Genomic DNA, 26854 nt, shown 5'->3' on the forward strand with positions numbered 1-26854 from the left:
TGATATGGACAGGACAAAGACAAAATGAGAAACATAAGAAATAACTACAATCTATGTTACCTGCCATGTGAAGAATAAGACTCAAACAACTAGTAAAAGCCACAGGGCGGGGAGAATGGGAAAATGCCAACCTTCTTCAGATTTAAAAAAAATAAAAACCTATAAGGTCATACACTGTGATTGGTGGGTTCACAAACATGTTCACAAACATAATACTGGTTGGTGGTGCCTATCCAGAATATAATTTACAAATGCCCCAAAATAAAAAAAGTTAAATAAAAATAACAGTTAAATAAAAATAAAAATAAGAGTAAGTTAGGGGCGCCTGGGTGGCGCAGTCGGTTAAGCGGCCGACTTCAGCCAGGTCACGATCTAGCGTCTGTGAGTTCGAGCCCCGCGTCGGGCTCTGTGCTGACAGCTCGGAGCCTGGAGCCTGTTTCCAATTCTGTGTCTCCCTCTCTCTCTGCCCCTCCCCCGTTCATGCTCTGTGTCTCTCTGTCCCAAAAATAAATAAAAAACGTTGAAAAAAAAAATTAAAAAAAAAAAAAAAAAAAGAGTAAGTTAAATAAAAATAAAATAAAGAAACAAGGAAACAGTATTTTTAAATTGGTAGTAAATGGATAAAATGATGAAGAGGGATATTTAGGCACTGTATCATTAAAGCAAATGGTGTGTCAAGATAACTATAACAGAAGTTAGCAGGGAGAAAGGGAAACTGGAAGCAGTAACTAATACAAAAAGAGAAGACAGCAAGATAGCACTGTATATTCCCACCATCGGGTGTGTTAAGGATGAAATACTACCTATGCATCAAGGAGAAAGCATGGAAGGAAGCAGGGTTTGGGCACTAATGCTGATAACCAACCAAAAAAGGCCGGCCACTCACAGAGGCAATACCCCAGCATGCAGCTTTAGGTGGAGTAAGGAAGCATTGGAAGATATCAAGCTGAAGTAATATCCTAAATGAAGACAATAGGGAGAGGGAAAGGACTCATCCCCAAAATAACTTACAAACCAACTACATCAGGAAGCCAGCACTGGGATGCCTGCTACACTGTATGGATGAACAATTAGTCTTAGCCAGAAAAGGAACAACGAATACAGGACTAGAGCAGCACCAATTAAGAGCAAGTCCTAGCCTTTTCAATCTCCCTATTCCCTATCATAATATACCATGGAGAAAAAAAAAAGCCAGAAAACAGAAAAAAACAAATAAAAGTATATCACATCCCTTCTTATTCCAAGTCTCACCTGTCAAAACCTTGCAAAGGGAAGCAAATATAAATTAAATTGGATAAGAAATTTAATTTTTAAACAATTTTATTTTTAAGTAATCTCTACACCCAATGTGGGGCTCAAACTCAGAACCCCGAGATCAAGAGTCACATTTCCACCAACTGAGCAAGCCAGGAGCCCCTGAAATTTAACTTTTAAATTAGTATGTCTTTTTTTTCTTTTTACTGAAGTATATTAGTCATTTCAGAAAAGTACACATATCCAAGCATATAACTCAATGAATTTTCACAAATTAAACATACCTATGTAACCTGCATCAAGATATATATTAAAAAAAAAAAAAAAAAAAGACATAACCAAGCACCCCAAAAAGCCCACTGTGTTCCCTTCCAAGCACTAGGCTTCCAACAGAATAGATTATATAAAGTGAAAAACTTGGGGCACCTGGGTGACTCAGTCGTTTAATCATCTGACTCTGGATTTCAGCTCAGGTCATGATCTCAGGGTTCGTAGGATCAAGCCCTGCCTCACTCAGGCTCTGTGCTGACAATATGGAGCCTGGTTAGGATTCTTGCTCTCCCTCTCATTCTAATTTTGCCCCTCCCCTGCTCACACTCTCTCTCAAAAATAAACAAACTTTTTTAAAAAAATTAATAAATACGAAATCTTTATATGAATGGAATCAACTAGCCTGGACTTTTTAAAACTAAATTTACCCAAGAAGTCATTAAGGGACAGGATAGAATGAAGCAAATAATACAAAATCACATATAATCCAACAGAGAAAGAAAAAGTATATAGGAGGTAGAACTTCCTTACTAATTTCCATAATAACTTCATATAGTTCTCTAGTTTCCATTCTAGTCACTTACGAGATCCATCCAAGCTGCATGTTTTCAGGTTCTATGGGATCCATTATACCCTTTAAACTCTTCCTTTCGGCTCAAACTAGATTAAATTGGTTTTTATAGTGTTTACAATCAAATGATTCTTAAGCAAATTAGGGAGTTAAGGAGGGGAAAGAGTCTAGGAAGACTTAGAGGCTTCTGGCTTGGGTAGTATGCTTATCAAGACAGGGAATACAGAAGGAGAAACAATTTACAAATAAAACACTGCTCTGACAATAGTAAATACTAGCATTAACTACAGATCATAGTACTTTTCCAATAACTATTAGGGGAACTATAAACATTTAACCTGAAAGAAAGAAAACAAGAGACATGAGTAACTCTCTACATGAGTGCTATTTCTTACATTACAGGAAATTTCTAACTTCTGAGGACAGAATTAGAACTAATGGATGAAATTAACAGATAAAATAGGTTTAGTTAGAAGGAAGAGCTGTCTAGGGGCGCCTGGGTGGCTCAGTTGGCTAACTGTCCCAACTCTTTATTTCGGCTCAGGTCATGATCTCACAGTTTGTGAGTTCAAGCCCTGCATCAGGCACCGAGCTGACAGCACAGAGCCCGCTTGGGATTCTCTCTCTCTCCCTCTCTCTCTCTGCCTCTTTCCCACTCTCAAATTCTCTCTCTCAAAATAAATAAACTTTAAAAGAAGAAGAAGAAGAAGAAGAAGAAGAAGAAGAAGAAGAAGAAGAAGAAGAAGAAGAAGAAGAAGAAGAAGGAAGAGCTATCTAACAGTCAACAGGCCACCTTAAAAAGGAATGGACTGTGCCACCAGAAATACTGAAAAAGGTGAAAGCTGACCTAAAGCAGTAATTCTCAAAATGTGGTCCCCCATACCAACAGCACCAGCATGACCTGTGACCTTGCTAAAAAATGCAAAATCTCAGGCTTCACCTCAGACCTACAAAATCAGAAATTCTGACAGAGGGGACCAGCAATCCATGTTTTAGCAAGCCCTCCAGGTGATTCTGAAGCACATGAAAGTTTGAGAACCACCAGACTAGGTCAAAAACTTTCAACATGATCCCACCAACACACAAATATACCAATCAGTTGTGAGGACTGTATCACAAATTACTTAAAATTTAAATAAAGTACTCAAGTTTGCAACCACTTTAATTAAATGAAAGCAGGTTCTTGGTAAACTCTACAATAAAGTCAATTCACCTGTATTACAACATTCTTCAGTGAAAATTTTAAAAGGCAGAATTATAGCAAGCATCCCAGAAATTACACATAACCTACATTTATTTATATAACATTATAACAATAACATATCTAACATATGCCAGGTAAAGTCCAACTGTCCAAAAAAAAAGGGCTGAAAATTGCTTGACTACACAATCTCTACATTTTCTTCCCAACTCTAGGAGCTTCTTGCTTTCTTTTTTAATTATGAGTACTGAGTTGTGCCCATTTTGCTTGTTGCCCTGGGAGCCCTCACAGAGACTTCTCTCTTTTGGCTCAAAACCATCTCCCTCCTCCACAATACCAAAGCAAATCTCACACTAACTTTACCCACAATGCTAGTGTTGTGCTTACACTGTACTATGCTATTAGGATAGGATTCAAAGGAAAGGATTCACAGCTGAAAAACTGAAGTCTACACAACTAAAAACATTTGTACCAGACTAAAAACCTGGATTAACTCTCATTGGGAGTTGTCTTATCCCAAATGACTGGTAATCCAGTAGGTAAAGAGAATTCTATACCTCGTGGCAGATTCTTCCTCATCTACCCAACGAGAGTCAAATCCAGGTGCCACACTAATCAAAGTCCATCCTCTTAATCCCTATCAAAAAACCTTTGCTTGATTATCTATCTATAATGAACTTTGACCCATACCCCAAGCATATCAAACACAGACATAAATTAACTCTAAATGGATCATGAATCAAACTGTAAAACCTAAAACAATAAAACTTAAGAGTAAATTTTTGTAAGTTTTAGAGTTCGTAGATAAGATACAAAACACAAGTTTAAAAAGAACAAAGTTATAAATTGGACTTCACCAAATTTAAAAACTGCTCCTCTTCAAAAGATACTGTTTAAAAAAATGAAAACAAATCACACACAAGGAAAAATCATTTGCAAAACACATGTTAGAAAGGACTGGCATTCACTATATAGAAAGGTCTTACACAATTCAATAACACACAAGCCAATTAAAAATGAAAAAAAGACTGAACAGACACTTCAACAAACAAGAGGCAACTACGGCAAAAGAATATACAAAACCATCATCAATATGATTTATCATTAGGGAAACAAAAATTAAAACCAAATGAGAAGTAATGTCAGCACAAAAAAAAAAGGCGGGGGGGGGGGGGGGGGGGCGCCTGGGTGCCTCAGTCAGTTGAGTGTCTAACTGATTTCAGCTCTGGTCATGATCCCAGAGTCGTTGGATCAAGTCCCTCATCAGGCTCCATGCTGCACATGGAACCTATTTGGTATTCTCTCTCTCCCTCTCCCCCACTCATGCACGTGCTCTCTCTCTCTCTAAAACAAAACAAAGCAAAACAAAACCGCACAGTTGCAAGCTAACATCTCCCCAGAGAAACAACTGGAAAACAAGCAGAAACTATCAGAACCACCTTTGTCAGAATTCTGGAAAACAGTCAAAGGTTTACAGTCAAGAAAATGCTGAATCAAGAAGTAAACTTAAAAATGGTAGGAATGCTTTGTGGCATTTTTATGTGCCCCTGCCCACCCACTTCTTGATGTTAAAGCAGTGTGAAGACATCAGCTGGTGGTCCTAGTGCGGGACCTTGGTCCCCGATTCTAGAAGGAGCAGAACAAATCTTGTTTGCAAATTATTGTTTATAGCTGTTCTCACTTGTCTGGGGGCTGCCAGAAAGACTGACACAAGGCACTCCTTTATTTCACCTAACTCAGAATCTGCTCAAGGCAGAAAAGCAGGAGGCTTTGCTCAAAAACACTGTAAGGTGATCCGACCACCCAGAGCCACGTGGACCAAAAGATTAAAGGTGAGACATAAAACAGACTGCCTAAAGCCTGGGAGGAAAAAGGGAGAGTTTCTTTGGAAAATGTGTACAATCAAAATAGGGTAATTTAGAAAGTCCAAGGTAGGGGCACCTGGCTCAGTCGGAAGAGCTTAGGCCTTTCATTTCAGGGCTGTAAACTCAAGCCCCACATTGACTGTAGAGATTACTTAAATAAATACACTTAAAAAAATAATAATAATAGAAAGTGCAACGCAAAATGCATGCTCAAGAAAGACCTGAAAAGACTCTAAGCTTTCATTTCAGGCTGATCCCTATGCTCACTATAAGTCTAGCTAAACAAAAAGTCCATATAGGAGAGTGGTTTGCAAAGACCCTATAGGAGGTAGGTTTGTTTATTTAGATTCTGGTGATCAAGGAAATCTCTATCTAAACACAAGCTAAGGAACAGAGACTTCAGTACCACAGTACAGTACCACAGTATACACAGACCAAGGAATATAATTTCTGCAAAAATAAATAAAAAATAAATGTTGGGAAAACTCACTAGAAAAATGGACAACTACAGCCTTCAACAACCTAAAACAACAAACTCTGGAGAAAGGGGAAGTGATTTCCAGAGTTATCAATATTCAAATGTCCATTTTTCAACAACAACAAAAAAATCACAAGACCTACAAAGAAATGAGAAAGTATGGACCATTCAAAGAATCAAAATAACAGAAACCACGTCTGAGGAAACCCAGCATTTAGACCTAGTAGTAAACTTTAAATCCCTTTCTTAAATATGTTCAAATGTACAAATGAAAGAAAATCAGAAAAACAATGCATGAAAGAAAAACAGGGTTGCATATATGATACTCAAGGAAAGACAATGTGAGCCAAGGATTTTATATCCAGGATAACTAACCTTCAAGGTAAAGGGCACAGGAAAACTGTTACCAATATAAAAATAATTCAGAGAATATTGTTCCAAGAGGCCCTTCCTAAGGAATCTACCAGAAAACAAGATTTACACAATCAAAATAATTAGAGCAATATCAGCATGTGATTAGCATTAAATATGCAGTCACTTGTAAAATGAATAAATGTACATTCAAAGGGAGAGTACAGTATATAATGGCTATATAATTTGAAAATGTAGGGGCGCCTGGATGGCGCAGTCGGTTAAGCGTCCGACTTCAGCCAGGTCACGATCTCGCGGTCCGTGAGTTCGAGCCCCGCGTCGGGCTCTGGGCTGATGGCTCAGAGCCTGGAGCCTGCTTCCGATTCTGTGTCTCCCTCTCTCTCTGCCCCTCCCCTGTTCATGCTCTGTCTCTCTCTGTCCCAAAAATAAATAAATAAAAAAAAAAAGAAAGAAAGAAAATGTAGATACACATTTTCAACCACAAGATGGAAGGGGAAGGTGGAGACAGCATATACAAAAAAAATTTAACAGTTCTCATTAATCATTTATGGTAGTACATTAGAATTGCCTTTAGAGACATATATTTATGTAGGACAAAGCAAATGCATAATTACTGGATATTCTAATTGTTGGTTCAAAACACTCTCAGAAGCTTCCAGGCTGTAATCTGAAAGTGGCCCCTGTTTCAGGGGTAGGGAGAGACAAAAGAAAGAGGCAGGCCACTCCAAGTTGGTAGGTGGCAGTATTAATAACCAAAGGAAACTTACATAACAAGACTTGCCTTGGGCAGCAGCAAGACAAATAGATCTCCACACCTGCCCACCAGATCATGGTTTATAAAGAGGCCTTAACTAGGTGCAGTCGTGTATACCATGCAGGTGTTTTCAATCCTACATCACTATCTCAAGGCTATGTCCTTGAAGAAGCCTCTGGGAGCAGGAAAGGCAAGTGGAACCTATTTCCAAGGACAGGGGAGGGGTGAGGAGCCTCCCAGAGCCCAGGTCCATCTGCAGTCATGTCTTTTTGATAACATTCTCCAATACTTAATTCTTTCACACCGTGAGTCTTTGGGAATATGATTCGAGGTAGGAAATAGAGAAAATACTGATGTAATATACAGGAGATTAAGTTTTTTTAAAAATCTGAGTAGTCCTTTGCAAATACACTGTTAATTGACAAGTAGTTTATGTATTTAACTCTCCACTGACAAGTTTAGAAACAATGACCAACATAATAGCAAAGAGTATCCTTAAGATATAGTTTGCAGTTGTTCTAAAATACCTTTTCCCATTAAAAGAAACCAAGAGTTCTTAGAAAAACAGCTAATTCCAGGTCTAAGGTGGAAAATGAGCCCGGAACAGTTTGACCCATGAGATTGCAAAAAAACTATCAAAACTATTAGGATCAGGTCCAAAAGACTAAGAAACCAATTGTTTCTAGACAAGAGGACAATCTGAGATTCAATTAGTACAAGAAAACCATCAGATGCTGTACATTTAAATGCCTGACCGGGGTGGATCAGTCAGTTAAGCCTCTGACTTGGGCTCAGAAAGCCTGCTTCGGATCCTCTGTGCCCCTTTCTCTGCCCCTTCCCCACTTGAGCTCTCAGTCTCTCTCAAAAATAAATAAATAAACTTAAAAAAAAAAGGTTTAAATGCCTAACCACATGAATAATAAGATGACAGGGAACTAATTACCTTAAAAATCAGGCAAACTTAAAAGGAAAGAATCAAGCCTTTCTTACATGTACTATACCACTGGGAACTAAATAGTAGATGAGGGGAAGCATCTCCTCAAATGTTATTCCACTTAATAATTGAAAACAAAATGATAGAATTGTATCACCATTTTGCAACTCCCAATTACTGAATCTTGGCACTGAGCATCAAAACTGCTAAAATCAAAGAGTAAGCAGCAGAGATTACACACCTACTGTTGAAAGACCACACAACCATCTATAATTTTGCCAAAGGAATTAAACCTGAGGCTGGATGAAGCTTCTGTATCCAGTTGTAATTTGCAGGAAATACAAAGGATACGGAAACATTTTGAAATGCATCATGGTTATATAGTAGGAAACCTACAGGTCAAATGCCCCAGATATTTCTACGTATAAATTTTAAGGAAAAGGAAGACATGGAAGGGAAAGCTACAGATTAAAAAAGATTTAAGACATATCTTGTGTTGGGGCACCTGGGTGGCTCAGTCGATTAAGCATCCGACTCTTGATTTCGGGTCAGGTCATGATCTTACTGTTCCTGGGATAGAGCCCACGCATCCAGCTCCGTGCTGACAGTAGGTAGCCTGGTTGGGATTCTCTGTCCCTCTCTCTGTGACCCTCCCCCGCTTGGGCTCACACGGGTGCGCAGGTGCATGCACATACACGCTCTCTCTCAAAATGGATACTCTTTAAAAAAATAAACATATCTAGTGTTTTTATTTATTTTGAGAGAGAGGGAGAACACAAGCAAGGGAGGGGCAGAGAGGGAGAGAGTCCCAAACAGGCTCTCTGCTGAAAGTGGAGCTCGAACTCCTAAACCTGTGAGACCATGACCTGAGCCAAAATCAAAAGTCCAATGCCCAAGGGACTAAGCCACCCAGGCACCCCTATCTCATGTTTTTAAAGGGGCAGGACTAAAATGTAATGTTTTAGATGCAAACTTACAAGGAAATGCAAGCAAATTATTACTTTTTAAGTCAGGACAGTTATTACTTTTGAAGGGAAGGTGGGGCTATGATTGAGATGGGACACATTTATAGAATGGGTGGCAAAACTGTTTTTCTTGATCTGGGTAATAGTTTGTAAGGGTGTTCATCTTACAATTCATTAAGTTATACATTTGTTTTGACTGCTTTTCTGTGCTGCTTATATTTTACAATAAAAAGGCTAAAAAAGAAAAAGAGGAAAGGAAAAAAAATCACAAAACAAGTGGCCTGCTGCAAAAGTAAGGGAATATTTTGCCACACATAGTTAGAGCAGTGACAAAAAACAAGCACAATAATAAACATAGAAACATTTAGTGAGATCCAGTACAAATGAGAAATTCTAAATCTTGATTTGACAACAAAAACAACACTGCAAAACATTCTTTTTTAAAAAACTTTTTTAAGTTTATTTATTTATTTTCAGAGAGAGAGAGAGAGTACAGAAGGGGGAGAGGGAGAGGGAGAGAATCCCAAGTAGGCTCCACAGTGTTGGTACAAAGCACAATGTCAGGCTCAAACTCACAAACCATGAGATCATGACCTGAGCCAAAACCAAGAGCCAGATGCTTAATCGACTGAGCCATCCAGGTGCCCCCAAAGCAGACATTCTTATCCTCATTTCATATTCAAATCTACTAAGCTACTGAGAGAATTCACACCTAGTCCAAATTGTTTTTTCTCCTATTATATTTAAATTACATTAATAAAGAACTCATAACAATAAGAAAAATAAAACGAAAGAGTTATAAGAAAAACAAGAAAGTATATGGATAAGAAAGTCACAAGACAATAAATCCAAATAATAAATAAAATTCACTAGCAATTAGGGAAATATATTTAAAACACTGACAAGTCATCCAAACCTAACAAATTACCAGAAGTAATAACCTGATAAAACCAAGAGTTGGCAAAGACATAGAGAAACATCACTGGTCAAAGTAAAAATTGGTACAATCACTGGAGAAAACAATTTGGCAATAATATCCAGCAAGAGAAATTCCTGTACATGGGCACAAGGAGATAAGTACAAGGATATTTACTGCAGCACTATAATAGGGAAAATGGAAATAACTTAAGGGTCCATTATTATAAGAATGGATAAACTGTCATTTACTCAAAGGAATGCTATATAGCCTTTAAAAATTAATGAAACTGATTTGGAGCGCCTGGGTGGCTCAGTCAGTTAAGTGTCTTACTCTTTTTTTTTTTTTTTTTTTTTAACATTTATTCATTATTGAGAGACAGAGAGAGTCAGAGCACAAGCATGGGAGGGGCAGAGAGAGGGGGAGACACAGAATCTGAAGCAGGTTCCAGGCTCCGAGCTGTCAGCACAGAGCCCGACACGGGGCTCGAACCCACCAGCAGTGAGATCATGACCCGAGCTGAAGCTGGACGCCCAACCGACCGAGCCACCCGTGCCCCAAGTGTCTTACTCTTGATTTCAGCTCAGGTCATGATCTCACAGTTCGTGAGATCGAGCCCCACATCAGTCTCCATGCTGACAGCACAGAGTCTGTTTAGGATTCTCTCTCTCCCTCTCTCTCTGCCCCTCCCCTGCTTGTTCTCTCTCTCTCTCTCTCAAAATAAATAAATAAACTTTAAAAAAAATTAATGAAACTGATTTAAATGTATTAACATAGATCAAGGTTGGCAAACTTCAGCTGGCAGGCCAAATCCTAACCATAGCCTGTTATGTCCAGTCAGAAAGCTAAAAGTAGTTTTTACATTTTGTAAATGGCTAGAACACAAATCAAAAGAACATTATTTCATGAAATATTCTCAATATGAAAAATATAAAAGTTACATTAAATTCCAATTTCAGTGTCTATACATAAAGTTTTATTGGAACATAGCCACATTCACTCATTTACATATTATCATAGGTATGCCATCATGCTACAACAGAAATGAGTAGTTATGAAAAAGTATGACAAAGCCTAAAATATTTATTATCTGCCCCTTTACCGAAAAAGTCTCCCGATCCATGACATAGATAATTCTCAAAAAAATATTGACCAGGGTCTGGGTAGCTTAGTTGGTTACGCATCCAAATGTTGATTTAGGCTCAGGTCAAGAACTCACATTTCATGAGATCAAGCCCCATGTCAGGCTCTGTGCAGACAGTGTGGAGCCTGCTTGGGATTCTCTCTCTCCTTCTCTCTCTCTCTGCCTCTCCCCCACTCTCTCTCTCTCTCAAAAATAAACTAAAACAAAAACCAATGTTAAATTAAAAAAGTAAGAGCAAAAAGATTTATACAGTAATATATAATTTATATAAAAGTTAAAAACAAATACAGCTTCATCTTACTTATAAATATCTTTAGTAATGGATTGTTTTTCTTCCTTATTAATGCAGCATTTAAATACACACCACCTTTAACAGTGGTTTCTTTCAGGAATGATAGTGGGGAGGGAACGGATGCTAAAAGTAACTGTAACATTTTACTCCTTTAAATATAACATTTTACTCCTTTAAAATCTAAAGCAGGGTCCCTGGGTTGCTTAGTCACTTAAGCTTCAGACTTCAGCTCAGGTCATAATCTCACAGTTCATGGGTTCCAGCCCGAATCGAGAGAGAGAGAGAGAGAGAGAGAGAGAGAGAGAGAGAGAAAGAAAGAGAGAGAGAGAAAGAAAGAGAGAGAGAGAGAGAAAGAAAGAGAGAGAGAATCCCAAGCAGGCTTCACACTGACAGCTCAGATCCTGGAGCCCGCTTTGGATTCTGTGTCTCCCTCTCTCTCTGCCCCTCCCCTGCTCAGCACAAACGCACTCTGCTCTCTCTCTTTCTCTCTCAAAATTAAACACTTTAACAACATTTGAGTATCTACTATGTTCCATAAAGTATGTTAGGAATACAAACCTAAGCAAAATAAAACCCTGATACTTATTACTTTTTTACTCTATTTTGCCTAAAGCAGTGGTTCTGATCCTCAAAGTGTGGTCTCCAGACCAGCAGCATCACTTTCATCATCACCTGGGAACTTGTTGGAAATGCAGACTCCAGGCCCTACTCAATCAGAAACTCTGGGTGTCAGGCCCAGCCATCCTTGCTTTAACAAGCCTTCCAGGTAATTCCATTAGCCCTGAAGACTGAAAATAACTGGCCCAAAGAAGTTCACACCCATACCCCAAAAGAGTGAGGCTCTGGTTAGGCTCTGGGGCACCTGGGTGGCTCAGTCAGTTAAGTGTCCGACTTCTGCTCAGGTCATGATCTTGCAGTTTGTGAGTTCGAGCCCAGCGTCGGGCTCTGTGCTGACAGCTCAGGGCCTGGAGCCTGCTTCGGATTCTGTGTCTCCCTCTCTCTCTGCTTATTCACCTGCTTGCTCACTTGTTCTTTCTCTCCTCTCTCTAAAAAATAAATAAAACATTAAAAATTTTTTAAAAATAAATAAATGGGTTAGGCTCACTTAAATGGATCAGTCTCAGGAATTAAGAAAAAGCATAGCTAGAACTGGATAGCCACATGCAAAAGAATAAAGTTAGACCCTTACCTCACACCATATACAAAAAATAGCTCAAAACAGATCAAACACCTAAACATAAGGTCTAAAACCATATAAAACTCCTAGACGAAAACATAGGGGTAAATCTTCATGGGTACCTTGGCTATGGCAATAGTTTCTCAGATGTGACCAAAATCACAAGCAACAACAACAACAAAAAAGGTAAATTATACTCCATCAAAATTAAACTTTTGTGCAAAGGTCACCAGCAAGAAAGTAAAAGACAGGGGCACCTGGCTGGCTCAGTCAGAGCTCTCGCGACCATGAGATCATGACCTGAGCCAAAATCAACAGTTGGATGCTCAACCAACTGAGTCACCCAGGCAACCCAAAGATAAAATCTTAAAAAAAGAAAAAAAAAAAAATGAAAGACAACCTATCAAATGGGAGAAAATACCTGTAAATCATATCTGATAAGATATCAGATTCTAGATGTCAGATATCAGATATCTAGATATCCTAGTATCCAGAATAAATATAGAACTCTTACATCTCAACAACAAACAAGCCAATTTAAAAATGGGCAAAGAACCTGAATAAACATTTCTATGACAAAGATATACAAATGGTCAACAAGCACATAAAAAGATGCTCAACATCATTAGCCTATAGGGAGATGCAAATCAAAAAGCACAATGAGGGGTGCCTGTCTAGCTCAATCAGAAGAGAATGATCTTGATCTTGGGGTCATGACTTTAAGTTCCATGTTGGATGTAGAGATTACATACATACATACATACATACATACATACATACATACATAAGCAAGTACAATAAAGGGCACCTAGCTGGTTCAGTCAGGAGAGCATATGGTTCTTGATTCGGGATTGTAAGTTCAAACCCACACTGGGTGTAAAGATTACTTAAAATAAAATCTTTAAGAAATAAAAATAATTTTAAAAACTTAAAAAAATTTTAAAAGTACAATCAGAGATCACTTACATCCACAAGATGGCTAAAAAATTTTTTTGATCCAAAATAATAAGTGTTGAAAGGTCATGTAAAACTGGAACCTTTGCACATTGCTGGTAGCAATGTTAAAATGGGACAGCTAGGGGTGCTTAGGTAGATCAATCGGTTGAGCATCTATCTCTTGATTTCAGCTCAGGGCAAGATCCCAGGGTTGTGGGATCGAGCCCCACATCAGGCTCCACACTGAACATGGAGCCTGCTTGAGATACTCTTCCTCTCTCTCTCTCTCTCTCTCTCTCTCTCCCCCTCCCTCCCTCTGCCACTCTCCCTCACTTGCTCACTCACTCGCTCTCTCTAAAATAAAACTTAAGGGCTTCTGGGAAGATGGCGGCATAGGAGGACGCTGGGCTCACCGCCTCCTGCGGATCAATTAGATTCCACCCACACCTGCCTAAATAACCCAGAAAATCGCCAGAAGACTAGCAGAACAGATTCTCCGGAGCCAAGTGTAGACAAGAGGCCCACGGAAGAGGGTAGGAAGGGCGGAGAGGCAGTGTGCACTACTCGGACTGGCAGGAGGTAGCCGGGGTGGAGGGGCGGCCCGCCGGCCAAGCAAGTCTGGCTTGCAAAAGCAGAGGGGCCGGACAGAGCGTGTTCTGACAGCAAGCGGGGCTTAACATCTGGAAGGTTATAAGTTAACAGATCTGCTCGGAGAACAGGAGGGCTGGAGGACAATGGGAAGGAGAGTTGTTGAGCCCCGGACCACAGAGCTCAGCTTGGCGGGGAACAAAGGCGCTCACCAGCGCCATCTCCCTAGCCCAGTCCCCAGCCAAAATCCCAAAGGGAACCAGTTCCTGCCAGGGAACTTGCTTGCACTGCACAAACACCCAACGCTGTGCTTCTGTGGATCCATCCCTCCGTCAGCGGGTCTGACTGCCTCCCGGTGCCGCAGGGCCCCTCCTAAAGCGGACAACGGAAGGAAAAGCAAGCTGAGCCTACCCCTCCCACCCCCGTGCACCTTACCGATCCACCCCAGCTAATATGCCAGATCCCCAGCACCACAAGCCTAGCAGTGTGCAAGTAGCCCAGACGGGCCACGCCACCCCACAGTGAATCCCACACCTAGGAGAGGGGAAGAGAAGGTACACACCAGTCTGACTGTGGCCCCAGCGGTGGGCTGGGGGCAGACACCAGGTCTGACTGTGGCCCCGCTCACCAACCCAAGTTATTCAAGACAGCACTGGGGAAGTGCCCTGCAGTTCCGCACCACTCCAGGGACCATCCAAAATGACGAAACGGAAGAATTCCCCTGAAAAAAACCTCCAGGAAATAACGACAGCTAACGAACTGATCAAAAAAGATTTAAACAGGGGCGCCTGGGTGGCGCAGTCGGTTAAGCGTCCGACTTCAGCCAGGTCACGATCTCGCGGTCCGTGAGTTCGAGCCCCGCGTCAGGCTCTGGGCCGATGGCTCGGAGCCTGGAGCCTGTTTCCGATTCTGTGTCTCCCTCTCTCTCTGCCCCTCCCCCGTTCATGCTCTGTCTCTCTCTGTCCCAAAAATAAATAAAAAATGTTAAAAAAAAAAAAAAAAAAAGATTTAAACAATATAACAGAAAGTGAATTTAGAATGATAGTCATAAAATTAATCGCTGGGCTTGAAAACAGTATAAAGGACAGCAGAGAATCTATTGCTACAGAGATCAAGGGACTAAGGAACAGCCAGGAGGAGCTAAAAATGCTATTAATGAGCTGCAAAATAAAATGGAAACGACCACAGCTTGGATTGAAGAGGCAGAGGAGAGAATAGGGGAACTAGAAGATAAAATTATGGAAAAAGAAGCACCTGAGAAGAAGAGAGAGAAAAAAAATCCAGGAGTATGAGGGGAAAATTAGAGAACTAAGTGATGCACTAAAGAGAAATAATCTACACATAATTGGTATTCCAGAGGAGGAAGAGAGAGGGAAAGGTGCTAAAGGTGTACTTGAAGAAATAATAGCTGAGAACTTCCCTGATCTGGGGAGTACCTTCTATACACAATTTTATTTTATTTTATTATATGAAATTTATTGTCAAATTAGTTTCCATACAACACCCAGTGCTCATCCCAAAAGATGCCCTCTTCAATGCCCATCACCTACCCTCCCCTCCCTCCCACCCCCCATCAACCCTCAGTTTGTTCTCAGTTTTTAAGAGTCTCTTGTGCTTTGGCTCTCTCTCCCACTCTAACCTTTTTTTTCTTTGTTTTCCCTTTCCCTTCCCCTCCCCCATGGGTTTCTGTTAAGTTTCTCAGGATCCACATAAGAGTGAACACATATGGTATCTGTCTTTCTCTGTATGGCTTATTTCACTTAGCATCACACTCTCCAGTTCCATCCACGTTGCTACAAAGGGCCATATTTCATTCTTTCTCATTGCCACATAGTACTCCATTGTGTACATACACCACAATTTCTTTATCCATTCATCAGTTGATGGACATTTCGGCTTTTTCCACAATTTGGCTATTGTTGAGAGTGCTGCTATAAACATTGGGGTACAAGTGCCCCTATGCATCAGTACTCCTGTATCCCTTGGGTAAATTCCTAGCAGTGCTACTGCTGGGTCATAGGGTAGGTCTATTTTTAATTTTCTGAGGAACCTCCACACTGTTTTCCAGAGTGGCTGTACCAGTTTGCATTCCCACCAACAGTGCAAGAGGGTTCCCATTTCTCCACATCCTCTCCAGCATCTATAGTCTCCTGATTTGTTCATTTCGGCCACTCTGACTGGCGTGAGATGATATCTGAGTGTGGTTTTGATTTGTATTTCCCTGATGAGGAGCAATGTTGAGCATCTGTTCATGTGCCTGTTGGCCATCTGGATGTCTTCTTTAGAGAAGTGTCTATTCATGTTTTCTGCCCATTTCTTCACTGGGTTATTTGTTTTTTGGGTGTGGAGTTTGGTGAGCTCTTTACAGATTTTGGATACTAGCCCTTTGTCCGATATGTCATTTGCAAATATCTTTTCCCATTCCGTTGGTTGCCTTTTAGTTTTGTTGGTTGTTTCCTTTACTGTGCAGAAGGTTTTTATCTTCATGAGGTCCCAATAGTTCATTTTTGCTTTTAATTCCCTTGCCTTTGGGGATGTGTCAAGTAAGAAATTGCTGCAGCTGAGGTCAGAGAGGTCTTTTCCTGCTTTCTCCTCTAGGGTTTTGATGGTTTCCTGTCTCACATTCAGGTCCTTTATCCATTTTGAGTTTATTTTTGTGAATGGTGTGAGAAAGTGGTCTAGTTTCAACCTTCTGCATGTTGCTGTCCAGTTCTCCCAGCACCATTTGTTAAAGAGACTTTTTTCCATTGGATATTCTTTCCTGCTTTGTCAAAGATTAGTTGGCCATACATTTGTGGGTCTAGTTCTGGGGTTTCTATTCTATTCCATTGGTCTATGTGTCTGTTTTTGTGCCAATACCATGCTGTCTTGATGATTACAGCTTTGTAGTAGAGGCTAAAGTCTGGGATTGTGATGCCTCCTGCTTTGGTCTTCTTCAAAATTACTTTGGCTATTCGGGGCCTTTTGTGGTTCATATGAATTTTAGGATTGCTTGTTCTAGCTTCGAGAAGAATGCTGGTGCAATTTTGATTGGGATTGCATTGAATGTGTAGATAGCTTTGGGTAGTATTGACATTTTGACAATATTTATACTTCCAATCCATGAGCACGGAATGTTTTTCCATTTCTTTATATCTTCTTCAATTTCCTTCAAAAGCTTTCTATAGTTTTCAGCATACAGATCTTGTACATCTTTGGTTAGATTTATTCCTAGGTATTTTATGCTTCTTGGTGCAATTGTGAATGGGATCAGTTTCTTTATTTGTCTTTCTGTTGCTTCATTATTAGTGTTCTATACACAATTTTAGAAGCTGGAAATATAGCAGTGAGAAAAACAGACCCAAATTCCTGCCCTCATGAACCATATATTCTAATGTGGAAGGATGACAATAAACAGCAAACACGTTAACAGTACCAGGTGGAAAAAAAAGAAGACATGCATAAAAAGAAGGGAATGACTACGTGTTACCTTATTTTTATTTTTAAAATTTTTTTTAAATGTTTATTTATTTTGAAAGAAAGAGAGAGAGGGAAGGAAGGGCAGAGAAAAAGGAAAAGAGAAAATCTCAAGCAGGCTTTGCAATGTCAGCACAGAGCCCAAGGTGGGGCTCGATCTCACAAACAGAGATCATGACCCGAGCTGAAATCAAGAGTCGGATGCTTAACCAACTAAGCCACCCAGGTGCCCAACTTCTTTTTTTTAATATTTATTTTGAGAGAGAAAACAAGGGAAAAAGGCAGAGAGAGAGAGAATCCCAAAAAGGCTCCATGCTGCCAACATAGAACCCAACACAGAGCTTGATCCCATGAACTGTGAGATCATGACCTGAGCCGAAATCAAGAGTCACTTAACCAACTGAGCCACCCAGCTGCCCCTCTCCCCTTCATTCTTTATCCCCCTTCCTTGCTTTATTTTTTCATAGTACTTATCACCATATAACATAGTACATATTTTATTTTATTACCTGATGTTCCCTCTACTATAATTTCTTGGCCTTTTGGCTAAGATCAAACATGACATTCCCTCTACTAGAATAGACACTTCATAAAAGCAGGGTTTGTGGCCTGCCTTTTCCACTGCTGTAATCCCAAGAGTACTGAAAACAAACAAAAAACTGTTGAATCAAAGAATAAATGAAAAAAGGAGCAGTGTAGGATTAATAAAATTTTTTTAAGATGGAAAATAATATAAATATTATAGCCATATTAATGAGAACAAAACATACAGAGCATACAACAGAAAAGAAAAACTAATGATTCAGGAGTATGAAGGAATGATTTCAAGAAGAAAACTGTTAATTGATGTAGAGGTTGTCCTTGGTAAGAGTAGGAAGAGATTATCCATAGCAATAGGAGAGAGGGCATGGAATATGGGTACAGAAACAGGTAGGTTGGGTAATTTATAATGGGAGCTTGTGGAAGTTCTCTTCGGATTTTTTTCCCCTTCAGTTAAACAGGAAACAAGGATATCAACTAAGAGTAAAGAGAACAAAGAGAGTTTTGGAGATTTGAGGAGAAAAATTAAACTATCATTTAAGAGTGAATGGACTAGGGAAATGTCATAGGACTGAGTGGCAGTGCTGACAGACTCTTTGAGGTTCCTAATCACAAACTGGGATGTCACCATGGTCATGTTTTTCTCCAGCCACATTCAGCTGCTTAGACACAGGTGCAGAATAGCCAGAGTTGGTGTAATGATGGTTGGAATTTAGTCAAGCACATATGCCAGAAAGGGGAAATGGCAAAAAACTGGAGGTACATGCACAGGAATGATTATGATAGCCCATGAAATGTTAAGTTGAATAGGAGGGAAGTCGAAGCATGAGGTGACTGACAATGAAAAGATGGTTTAAAAAAAAAAACATCTGGGGCGCCTGGGTGGCGCAGTCGGTTAAGCGTCCAACTTCAGCCAGGTCACGATCTCATGGTCCGTGAGTTCGAGCCCCGCGTCAGGCTCTGGGCTGACGGCTCGGAGCCTGGAGCCTGCTTCCGATTCTGTGTCTCCCTCTCTCTCTGCCCCTCCCCCGTTCATGCTCTGTCTCTCTCTGTCCCAAAAATTAAAAAAAAAAAAAATTTAAAAAAAAAAAAAAAAAACATCAACTAGAGGTTCCAAAGACCTTGAACCATTTTTGAAGAGGACATTCTAAAAGAAGTGTGAAATAGAAAAAATGGAGGATGATGTGAAGGTCAGAGTGTGGTAAGATCAAAACTAAGATTTTAGGGGCACCTGGGTGGCTCAGTCAGTTAAGCTTCCATCTCTTAGTTTCGGCTCAGGTCATGATCTCACAGTTCATGAGTTCAAGCCCCACATCAGGTTGTGTGCTGACAGCGCAGAGCCTGCTTGGGATTCTCTCTCCCTCTGTACCTCCCCCACTGATTTGCTTGCTCACTCTCTCTCAAAATAAATATTTTTTTAATCTTACATTTAAAAAAAACAAAGATTTTAGAGGTGGAACAATTATTGGTAAGGATGAAATATACCTAATGAAAATGGAAGTAGAAGGTTCAGGTTGATGTCAATTTCTCCCCTCAATCATTTACTATATATCCATTGCGTTCATGGCTGTGGTAAAGGGAAGAGGAAAGAATCTTTGGGAGTTAATAATGAGGCTCAAAGCTAAAACAAAAGGTTGCCAACTATGTCTCACTAACTGCATTTTGTGGAAGTCCTTACTCCTAATAACATCTAGCCTCTACTCTCCCTTGAGGGCTTTTTCTTCTTCACCCAGGGCTAGGCCTTGATCCAACAACCCCAGTTTTCAACTTATTTGGAACCTCAAGTAGGTATATTAATGATGAAAAACAATCATCACCTGCTAATGAAAAGTAATAATTACCAAGGTACCATAGGGATTTAATCAAGAAAATACAAAGCTAGGTAACAAATTTAGCAGAGAATCACACAGCAGCTAAGACCAGCAACGAAGAAGGTAACAATCATTGCAAGATTCAGCTGCCTTTGATACTCATGACTATAGGTCACCATCAGTAACTGGGGTGGTAAAGCCTTTAGGCTGATCATTAGGTTAAGAGGCATCCAGTAGAACAGAGACAGAAAAATCAGGAACATTGTCCAACCCACTTCAACCATCCCAGGCTCTCTACTCCCACTACCTTTGATGAAATCAAATCTTCCAAAGCCACCACGTTTTCAGGAGCTGGCCTTTACCCATTATACTTGTGGATAAGAGGCAAGGGAAGGCTAATAAACTTTCTATACTGAAACTCAAAAGAATTCTCAAATGTCTATGTCTCAATCACCATGTCCAACATTCTATCCCCCACACCGTTGCCAAAGTAATCCAGCTAAAACACAAGTAAGACCATCTTGCTTCCCTATTTATTACACGTTTACATAGTACTAAAGAGCTTCTATAACCCAGGCTCCTTCAGTCTCTTAACTAACCATCTATGCCTTTAACTTTATGCTCCAGCAATACCAAGTTGATTTTAGTTCCCTACATACAATATGCAGCTTCCCCTCTGTCTTTCTTTCCTATGTTTTTGCCAATGTACTAACATTATACTGCAGAGGAAAGAGATGTTGCTGATTTCCATGAAAATAATTTTGCAAATTTCTCAATGGTGCTGAGGGAATATCTTCTTCCATCCTCAAAAATGTCTCATTTCCTTTAATTGGCTATTTCTATCATGCTATTATTATTCGAATCCCCCCAAATTCAAAATATTTGAAGAATTTTCTATTCATCAATAAATACTTACCAACTAATGTGAGCAAAGCCCTGTCTATGCATTATAGTAGAAAAATTATATCGTTCTTACATTTAACCATTTACAACTTAAAAGCAGAAATGAAATAATACAAAATGAATACAGAAGGATAAAAGTGCTAAAACTCTAATTCATTCACCCACTCATTCAGCAAATCTTTATTCAGAACCTACCATATACCATGTAGTGGACAAAACAATGTTATAGAAACAAAATGAGATAAGAATTAGTATTTATTGGGGCGCCTGGGTGGCTCTATCAGTTACACATTCGACTTCGACTCAGGTCATGATCTTACGGTTCATAGGTTCGAGTCCTGTGTCAGGCTCTCTGCTGACAGCGCAAAGCCTGCTTGGGATTCTGTCTCTCTCTCTGCCCCTCCCCAGCTTGTGCTCGCTCTCTCTCTCTCTCTCTCTCTCTCTCAAAAATAAACATTAAAAATAATTTTTTTAAGAATTAGCATTTATTAAGTCCCTATCTAATGTGCTTTCTAATCATTTTTTCATTTTCATTTAATATCATAGAACCAAAGCTTTCACTTTCTGGATCACAGATTTTTGAGAACTAAAATTTCAGGAGATTTAAAGATTTATTAAGCCTAATCAAGGTTCCTCTTCGGAAGATCTCACCTAGAAAAATAACTTCAAAGAACAGTTTCTGTAGCATTTGAGCTAGGCCTGGAACCTTGAGTAGAATTTCAATGGGCAGAGGCAGAGAAGAGTTTTTCAGATGGATGATTAATTAAAATAAGTATACGAAAGGGCCCAACAGTAAACAAATATTTACTGACCGCCAACTACTACAACCAGTTAAAACACTAAGGTGATACAATGAATAAGACAGTCTCTGAGGAGTATTTTCTCTGATGAGAGACTGACAACCAATTAGCATGCTCATTGAGCAAATATCTGTTTCAAGCACCACCACGTTTCTTTCTTTTTTTTTTTTTAAGATTTATTGTTTTTAAGTAATCTCTACACCCAATGTGGGGCTCAAACTCACAACCCCTAAATCAAGAGTCACATACTCCACCCACTGAGCCAGCCAGCCAGACACCGCCACATATCTATGTTTCTAATAAATATTCAGACAAATAACTATGTTTCAAATACCACAGTAGGCCTTAGGTGCACAACAGTAAATGAAACAATGTAGGCCTCAAAGAATTTATAAAGCAAAGTCTTGGGGAAACAAGAGAAGCGGCATCTAACTCCAATTCTTCGAATAAAAAGTGGTATCAAGTAGACCTTGAATGCCAAGATCTCCAGACTTTATTCTATGGGTAAAAAGCTAATGAAGGTTTCCGAAGATACAGAAATGGAATGATCATTTAACAAATATTTATCTACTACCGGAACTCAGGTAAGCAATGAGTTATAATCTTTTGGGTTCTTTTTTTTTTTTTTTTACCAGAATGCATTATAAATTAGAGGTTAAAAGACTAAAAGCAGAGTAAATGCACTTAAGGTATTACAACAACCAAGACAGAAGTTTATAAATGCTTAATTAAGGTGATGACAGTGAGAATAAAGATTTGAAAGGCATCATGAAGGCAGAATCAGCAAAATCTGGGTTAGGGGGTCAAGGGAGAGGGGAAGTCAAACACCAAGGATACAACTTCAAGCTGGATGACAAGGAAAAGGAATGACAGGGAAAAGCACATTTCAAAGGAGAAATAATGAATTCTATTTTAAGGATATAGCAAGCCACTGATCTTCTAGAGATCCAAGTCATGCATCCTCTTCAGAACTTACTCCAAAACACCAGCTAGTATGTAGTATAACAAGCATTGCTCCACGTCATGAGGAAAGGAGAACAAAGTCACCTGTGAGAGTCAATGCTTGTTGATCAGCTAAGCTTACTCCCTGAATGGACATAATCCATTCAGCCTCATAATACACACAACTGAAATTTTTATCTTTTCAAAATCAAATTATTACAAGTTATGGACTTTCAAGGACACTATCAAATTATAAAAATTACAATGTTAAGATCACAAATGCTGAGTATACTATAGTGGAAACATCAGAGAAAGAAATGGAAATGTAGAGCTAAGGGAAAAGGTCAAGCTTGGGAACTCAGATCACTCTACAAGGAGGTTCTGTGACACAAGGCCATGAATAAAAGAAGATCAGAGACCCTTGTTTCACATCCTAAATACTTGCCATGAATAGGGTAGGCCTGCAAAAACACAAGAGTACAATAAATGAGAGAGCTAAGAACAGAGGACATATCCTCAAGAAACATTTATGAGAAAAGAAAACAAAAAAAGACACACAGGACGCAGTCAGAGAAAAAGGAGTGCAGTGGTCGTTATGACAAGAGATGAAAATATCAAGAAGGAACACCTGAGCAACAGTGATAAATAGTTCACAGAAGTCAGAGAGAATGAAGACTGGGCTGAAGACTATCAAATTTAGTCATTTAAAGTTCCCTGGGACTGCTACATATCTCTCTGCATAATTCTTTCACAATGAAAACTTTACACAAGTGCCATGCATTATTTTTTTATTTGAAAAAGAAGTTTTAGTATCATTGTGGACATTCGCACAATGGAAAACTACACAACAATGAAAAAGAACCATTTCTACAAGGAACAACATAAATGAATCTCACAGCCATGATTTAATGAAAGAAATCTAGTCAGAAGAGTACAAACCGGGAGATTCCATGTATACAAAGCTCAAGAAGGGGCAAAACTAATCCATGGCGATGAAGGTTGGGAAAGCAGTTACCTTTGGGGAAGCATAATAACTGGGAGAAAACACCAAGGGGCATACTAGGGTATTGGACATGTTCTACATCTTGATTTGAACAGTGGTTACATGGATGTATTCAATCTGTAAAAATTCATGGGCTGAATGAACCTTCAATTTATGCACTGTATTTAAGTCACATTCAATAAAAAAGTAAATATCATACAAAGCAAAAAGCATATAAAGTTATTAGTGACCATGAAGACATCAGTTTTGGAACAGTATAAGTGTAGAAGCCAAACTATAAGGGGTATCTGGCTGGCTCAATTGGAAGAGCATGTAACTCTTGACCTCATGGTCCTGGGCTGAGTCTCATGTTGGGTGTAAATATAAACATACTTTTAAAAAAAAACACCAAACTGTAATATGAGGAATGTGTACAGGTGAGGAAGCTAAGACAGTGAATACAAACTCATTTCCCAAGAGGGTTGCTGGTAAAGCAAAGCAAAGCAAACAAATTAGCTTAGGTGGGTTACACAATTCAGGCAAACTGTTGTTTCATTTTTTAGTTGAGGTATAAGACAAAGAGAAAATAATATACATAACAAAGGCCTCCACTAAATGAGAGAGGATAAAATCAAGGACAGAAGTACAGGGATAAGCCTTGAAGAGGAGGATGAATACTTCTTTCTCTAGAATTGAAGCAAAAGATGAGTGAACACAGAAATTGTGAGCTAGAGGGGCACCTGGCTTGCTCAGCTGGTAGAGTATGTGACTCCCAATCTTGGGGTCATGAGTTAAAGTCCAACGTTGGGCAGAGAGCTTGCTTTCTTACTTACTAAATAGATAAATAAACAAACAAATAAAATTGTGAGATAGAGAAGAAGGGAAAATCAAATAACCCTGAACTCTTTTGTGAACCATGCAATAAGGCCAATTGAACTGAGTAAACTGAATCAGGAAAGGATCAGAGCTTTAAGTACAATAAAAGTTTCAAGTAGGTACTGGAGAGAATATAAAAAACAATATAAAAAACTGGGGAAATTACATCCAGGGACAATGTTCAGTGGCCTGAAAGCAAGGGCAGAGATAGCGGATGGTGCAGTCTACTCAGAGCTGGGTGCAGAATAAAAGATGAACAAAACGTAGAAAAAAATCCAAGTGCTAGCGTGTGCATCAATGAAACTATGTAATGAAGAATGATATCTAAGTAACATACTTATTGAACTGATGGAAAAGAGGCAGGAGTCCTAATAAAAGTCTTGAATGAGTCAAGGATGAATTTACTAGGGTCTCAAGTAGAGCTGTGCAAAGAGAAAGCTGTCACTAGAGTTCACTACTACAGAATATTTTTCTGCAAGTCGCACAAGGTCAAGGACCACATATTCTCCTTTCACTGCACCTCCTACAGCTACTAGTGGCAACTTCTCCTGCCTCATAAAACTGACCTTTATCCCCTATTTCTATGCTTGATTAATAAATTATACAAACACATCCTATCCATTCAGAAACTCCATGAATAGTTTTACACTGCTTTCTGTTTTCCCATTAAGGTGTTTTCAGTGGTAAACTCCTAGAAGGCAGAGCCTATCTCTCTATAAATTCTGTTCACAGCGCTGGGTTTGGAATTGCACATATGCAGGTGTTTTAAAAAGTGCTTTCTTGTGAAATAGATCGTTACCGAAGGGAATCTTGAATATTTGAACACACTCCACAACACTATATAATGATGGCCAAATAAAAGAATGCTTAGGAATGGCAACTGTTTTTATAACTGTCAGGACAACCTCTAGGAAATAGGATAACATTTACTCTATCATACTGATTTTCCCTACTTTGTACTATTTACCCTTCTGGCTAACTCCTCAGTATCCTTTAGTAAGCCTATTCTTTGCAGTTCATTTACTCCCAGGCCACATTCCAGCGTCCCTTCTTCGCATCCAGAATCCCGGACTACAAACGCTCATAGGACCATTTTTCCAAACCCCTATTCCCCCATTTCCCTCCCATTCAACCCCAGGCCATGACTTCCATTTTTCCACTCCCCAGTTTTCTGCCGCTCCAGACCTTCCTTTAATCCGGCAGAACTACACAGTCCCCACCCCTCAAATGCCCTAGCCCAAGTCTTCCCGCCTGAGATCCCCCTCCCCCACCGCTCCCATTCAGGCTCTCGCTCCCCATCCTTTCCCTCCCGGACGCCGGCCCGCCTTACCTGCTCCTTCACCTCGGGGCCCGAGGGCCCGGTCCGCTCCTCCAGTAGCTGCCTCCCAGGAGGCGCTCGCCGGCGCGACGGCAAGGGCTGGGGTTGGGGCAGCTCCGCCGCCCGCTGAGCCCCATCCTCCCTGCAGGCGGCCGGTGGTGGCGGCTGCGGTCGGTCGCGGCAGCGGCTCCGCTTCATATCTGTGGCTGGGCCCCTCGGGCGTCAGCGCCACGACTGTCCCGGCCCCGAACGGCCCCGGGCCGCAGCGCTGCCGCGCCAACCACCGCCCGCGGCCACCATGGCCGGGCAGGCGCCCGAAGCCACCGACCCAGCTCGCAGCTCTTCCGCGCTTTCTGGGGCTTCAAGCGCAGCAACCTCCTCGGGGCTCCTTAGGGAGGCAGCAGCATCGCCGCCGCCCGTCTTCTCCCACCCGGCACACGCTTGGCCGGCCACCCGCCGCCGCAGCCGCCGCCACCACCGCCGCCGGCTCCCCAGCCAGCAGCCAGCCGGCGCGCCCGCCTCTGGTCCGGCCCCGCCCCTGTCCTCCCCACCTCGCGCGCGCGCACGGGGAACCCGCCCGCCACCTCCGGCCGCGCGCGGCCTCCGGCGCACGCGCCAGCGAACGGTCGCGAGAGACGCGCCCGTGGCCTCCCTGCTTGGTGGGTAAAGCGGAAGGGGGCGGGCCTTTGGCGCGTCTGCTGCGGCTGGGGACGCTCATTGATCTTTTCATTCATCCATTCATGAAATTGTGTGCCTGGCCAAGCTAAGTGCTAGGGATCTGAAAGTGAGTTAGAACTGATTAGTGTCTTCAAGGATCTAGGGGGAGTGGGAACAGGAACAAGGAGACAAAATATGCAATTAATTAATAGAATACTAACGTATGCCTTTTTATTGACCACCCACCAACTGTCTTCACTTCGCGCTTTGGATGCAGGTTTGCTCATTCTCGTGTTACAAATAAGGACGAGGTGAAGTGACATACATCAGGTCACTCAGCAAATCAGTGACCAAACTAGACAGGATTCAGATTCTTACTTTTTGTCCCTTTCTACTGTTTCCTGCTGCTTCCAGAAAGTAAGACAAGGTATGGAAAGTCCTATAAAAGAGGAAGAAGTAATGGATTCCTTCTGGGAGGAAGAGGAGGACAAAAAAGCTTCTGGAACAATCCTCATGATTCCCCACTGACAATGAAGTCATATTATAGCCCAGTCTAGCCTGGCCACAGCCAGTCCAGCTGTGGCCTGGGCAGCCCTGCCTGCACTTCCAGTGACTCATCTTCTCAGCAACGTGGCTTAAGTTCAGCCCTGTCTGGCCTCCTCCTTCTGGCTTTAGCTGGTCTGCCACAATGTTGCATTTTTCCTGTTTTGTCTTGAACACAGTTCTTTCTCATAAGGCTTTCCTAAAGGCTTCACCCATTTTTCTGGGCCTCCTCCCTGAACCCTCTTTGAGAAGTAATAGCCAGCACTATAGAGTACTTACTTACTGGATACCAGACACTGTGCATTCAAT

The 26854-nt window shown here is 40.7% G+C and overlaps 1 protein-coding gene across 5 annotated transcripts in view; it reads right to left on the reverse strand.

The window, feature by feature from the left end:
- MAST2 (microtubule associated serine/threonine kinase 2) overlaps positions 1 to 25817 on the reverse strand; it is a 236326-nt gene extending 210509 nt beyond the window's left edge. For 3 of the 5 annotated variants that reach the window (XM_058717555.1, XM_058717553.1, XM_058717554.1), the window contains exon 1: positions 25358 to 25815. In XM_058717555.1, the coding sequence (XP_058573538.1) occupies positions 25358 to 25543 (186 nt within the window). In that variant the 5' untranslated portion in view covers positions 25544 to 25815. Of the gene's footprint in view, positions 1 to 25357 lie in introns of all 5 variants that reach the window. The other 2 variants (XM_058717551.1, XM_058717552.1) reach the window with 2 other exon arrangements.
- Positions 25818 to 26854: the final 1037 nt, after the last annotated feature.

Source organism: Neofelis nebulosa, chromosome 2 (assembly GCF_028018385.1).
Source record: "Neofelis nebulosa isolate mNeoNeb1 chromosome 2, mNeoNeb1.pri, whole genome shotgun sequence".
NCBI classification, from domain to species: Eukaryota; Metazoa; Chordata; class Mammalia; order Carnivora; family Felidae; genus Neofelis; species Neofelis nebulosa.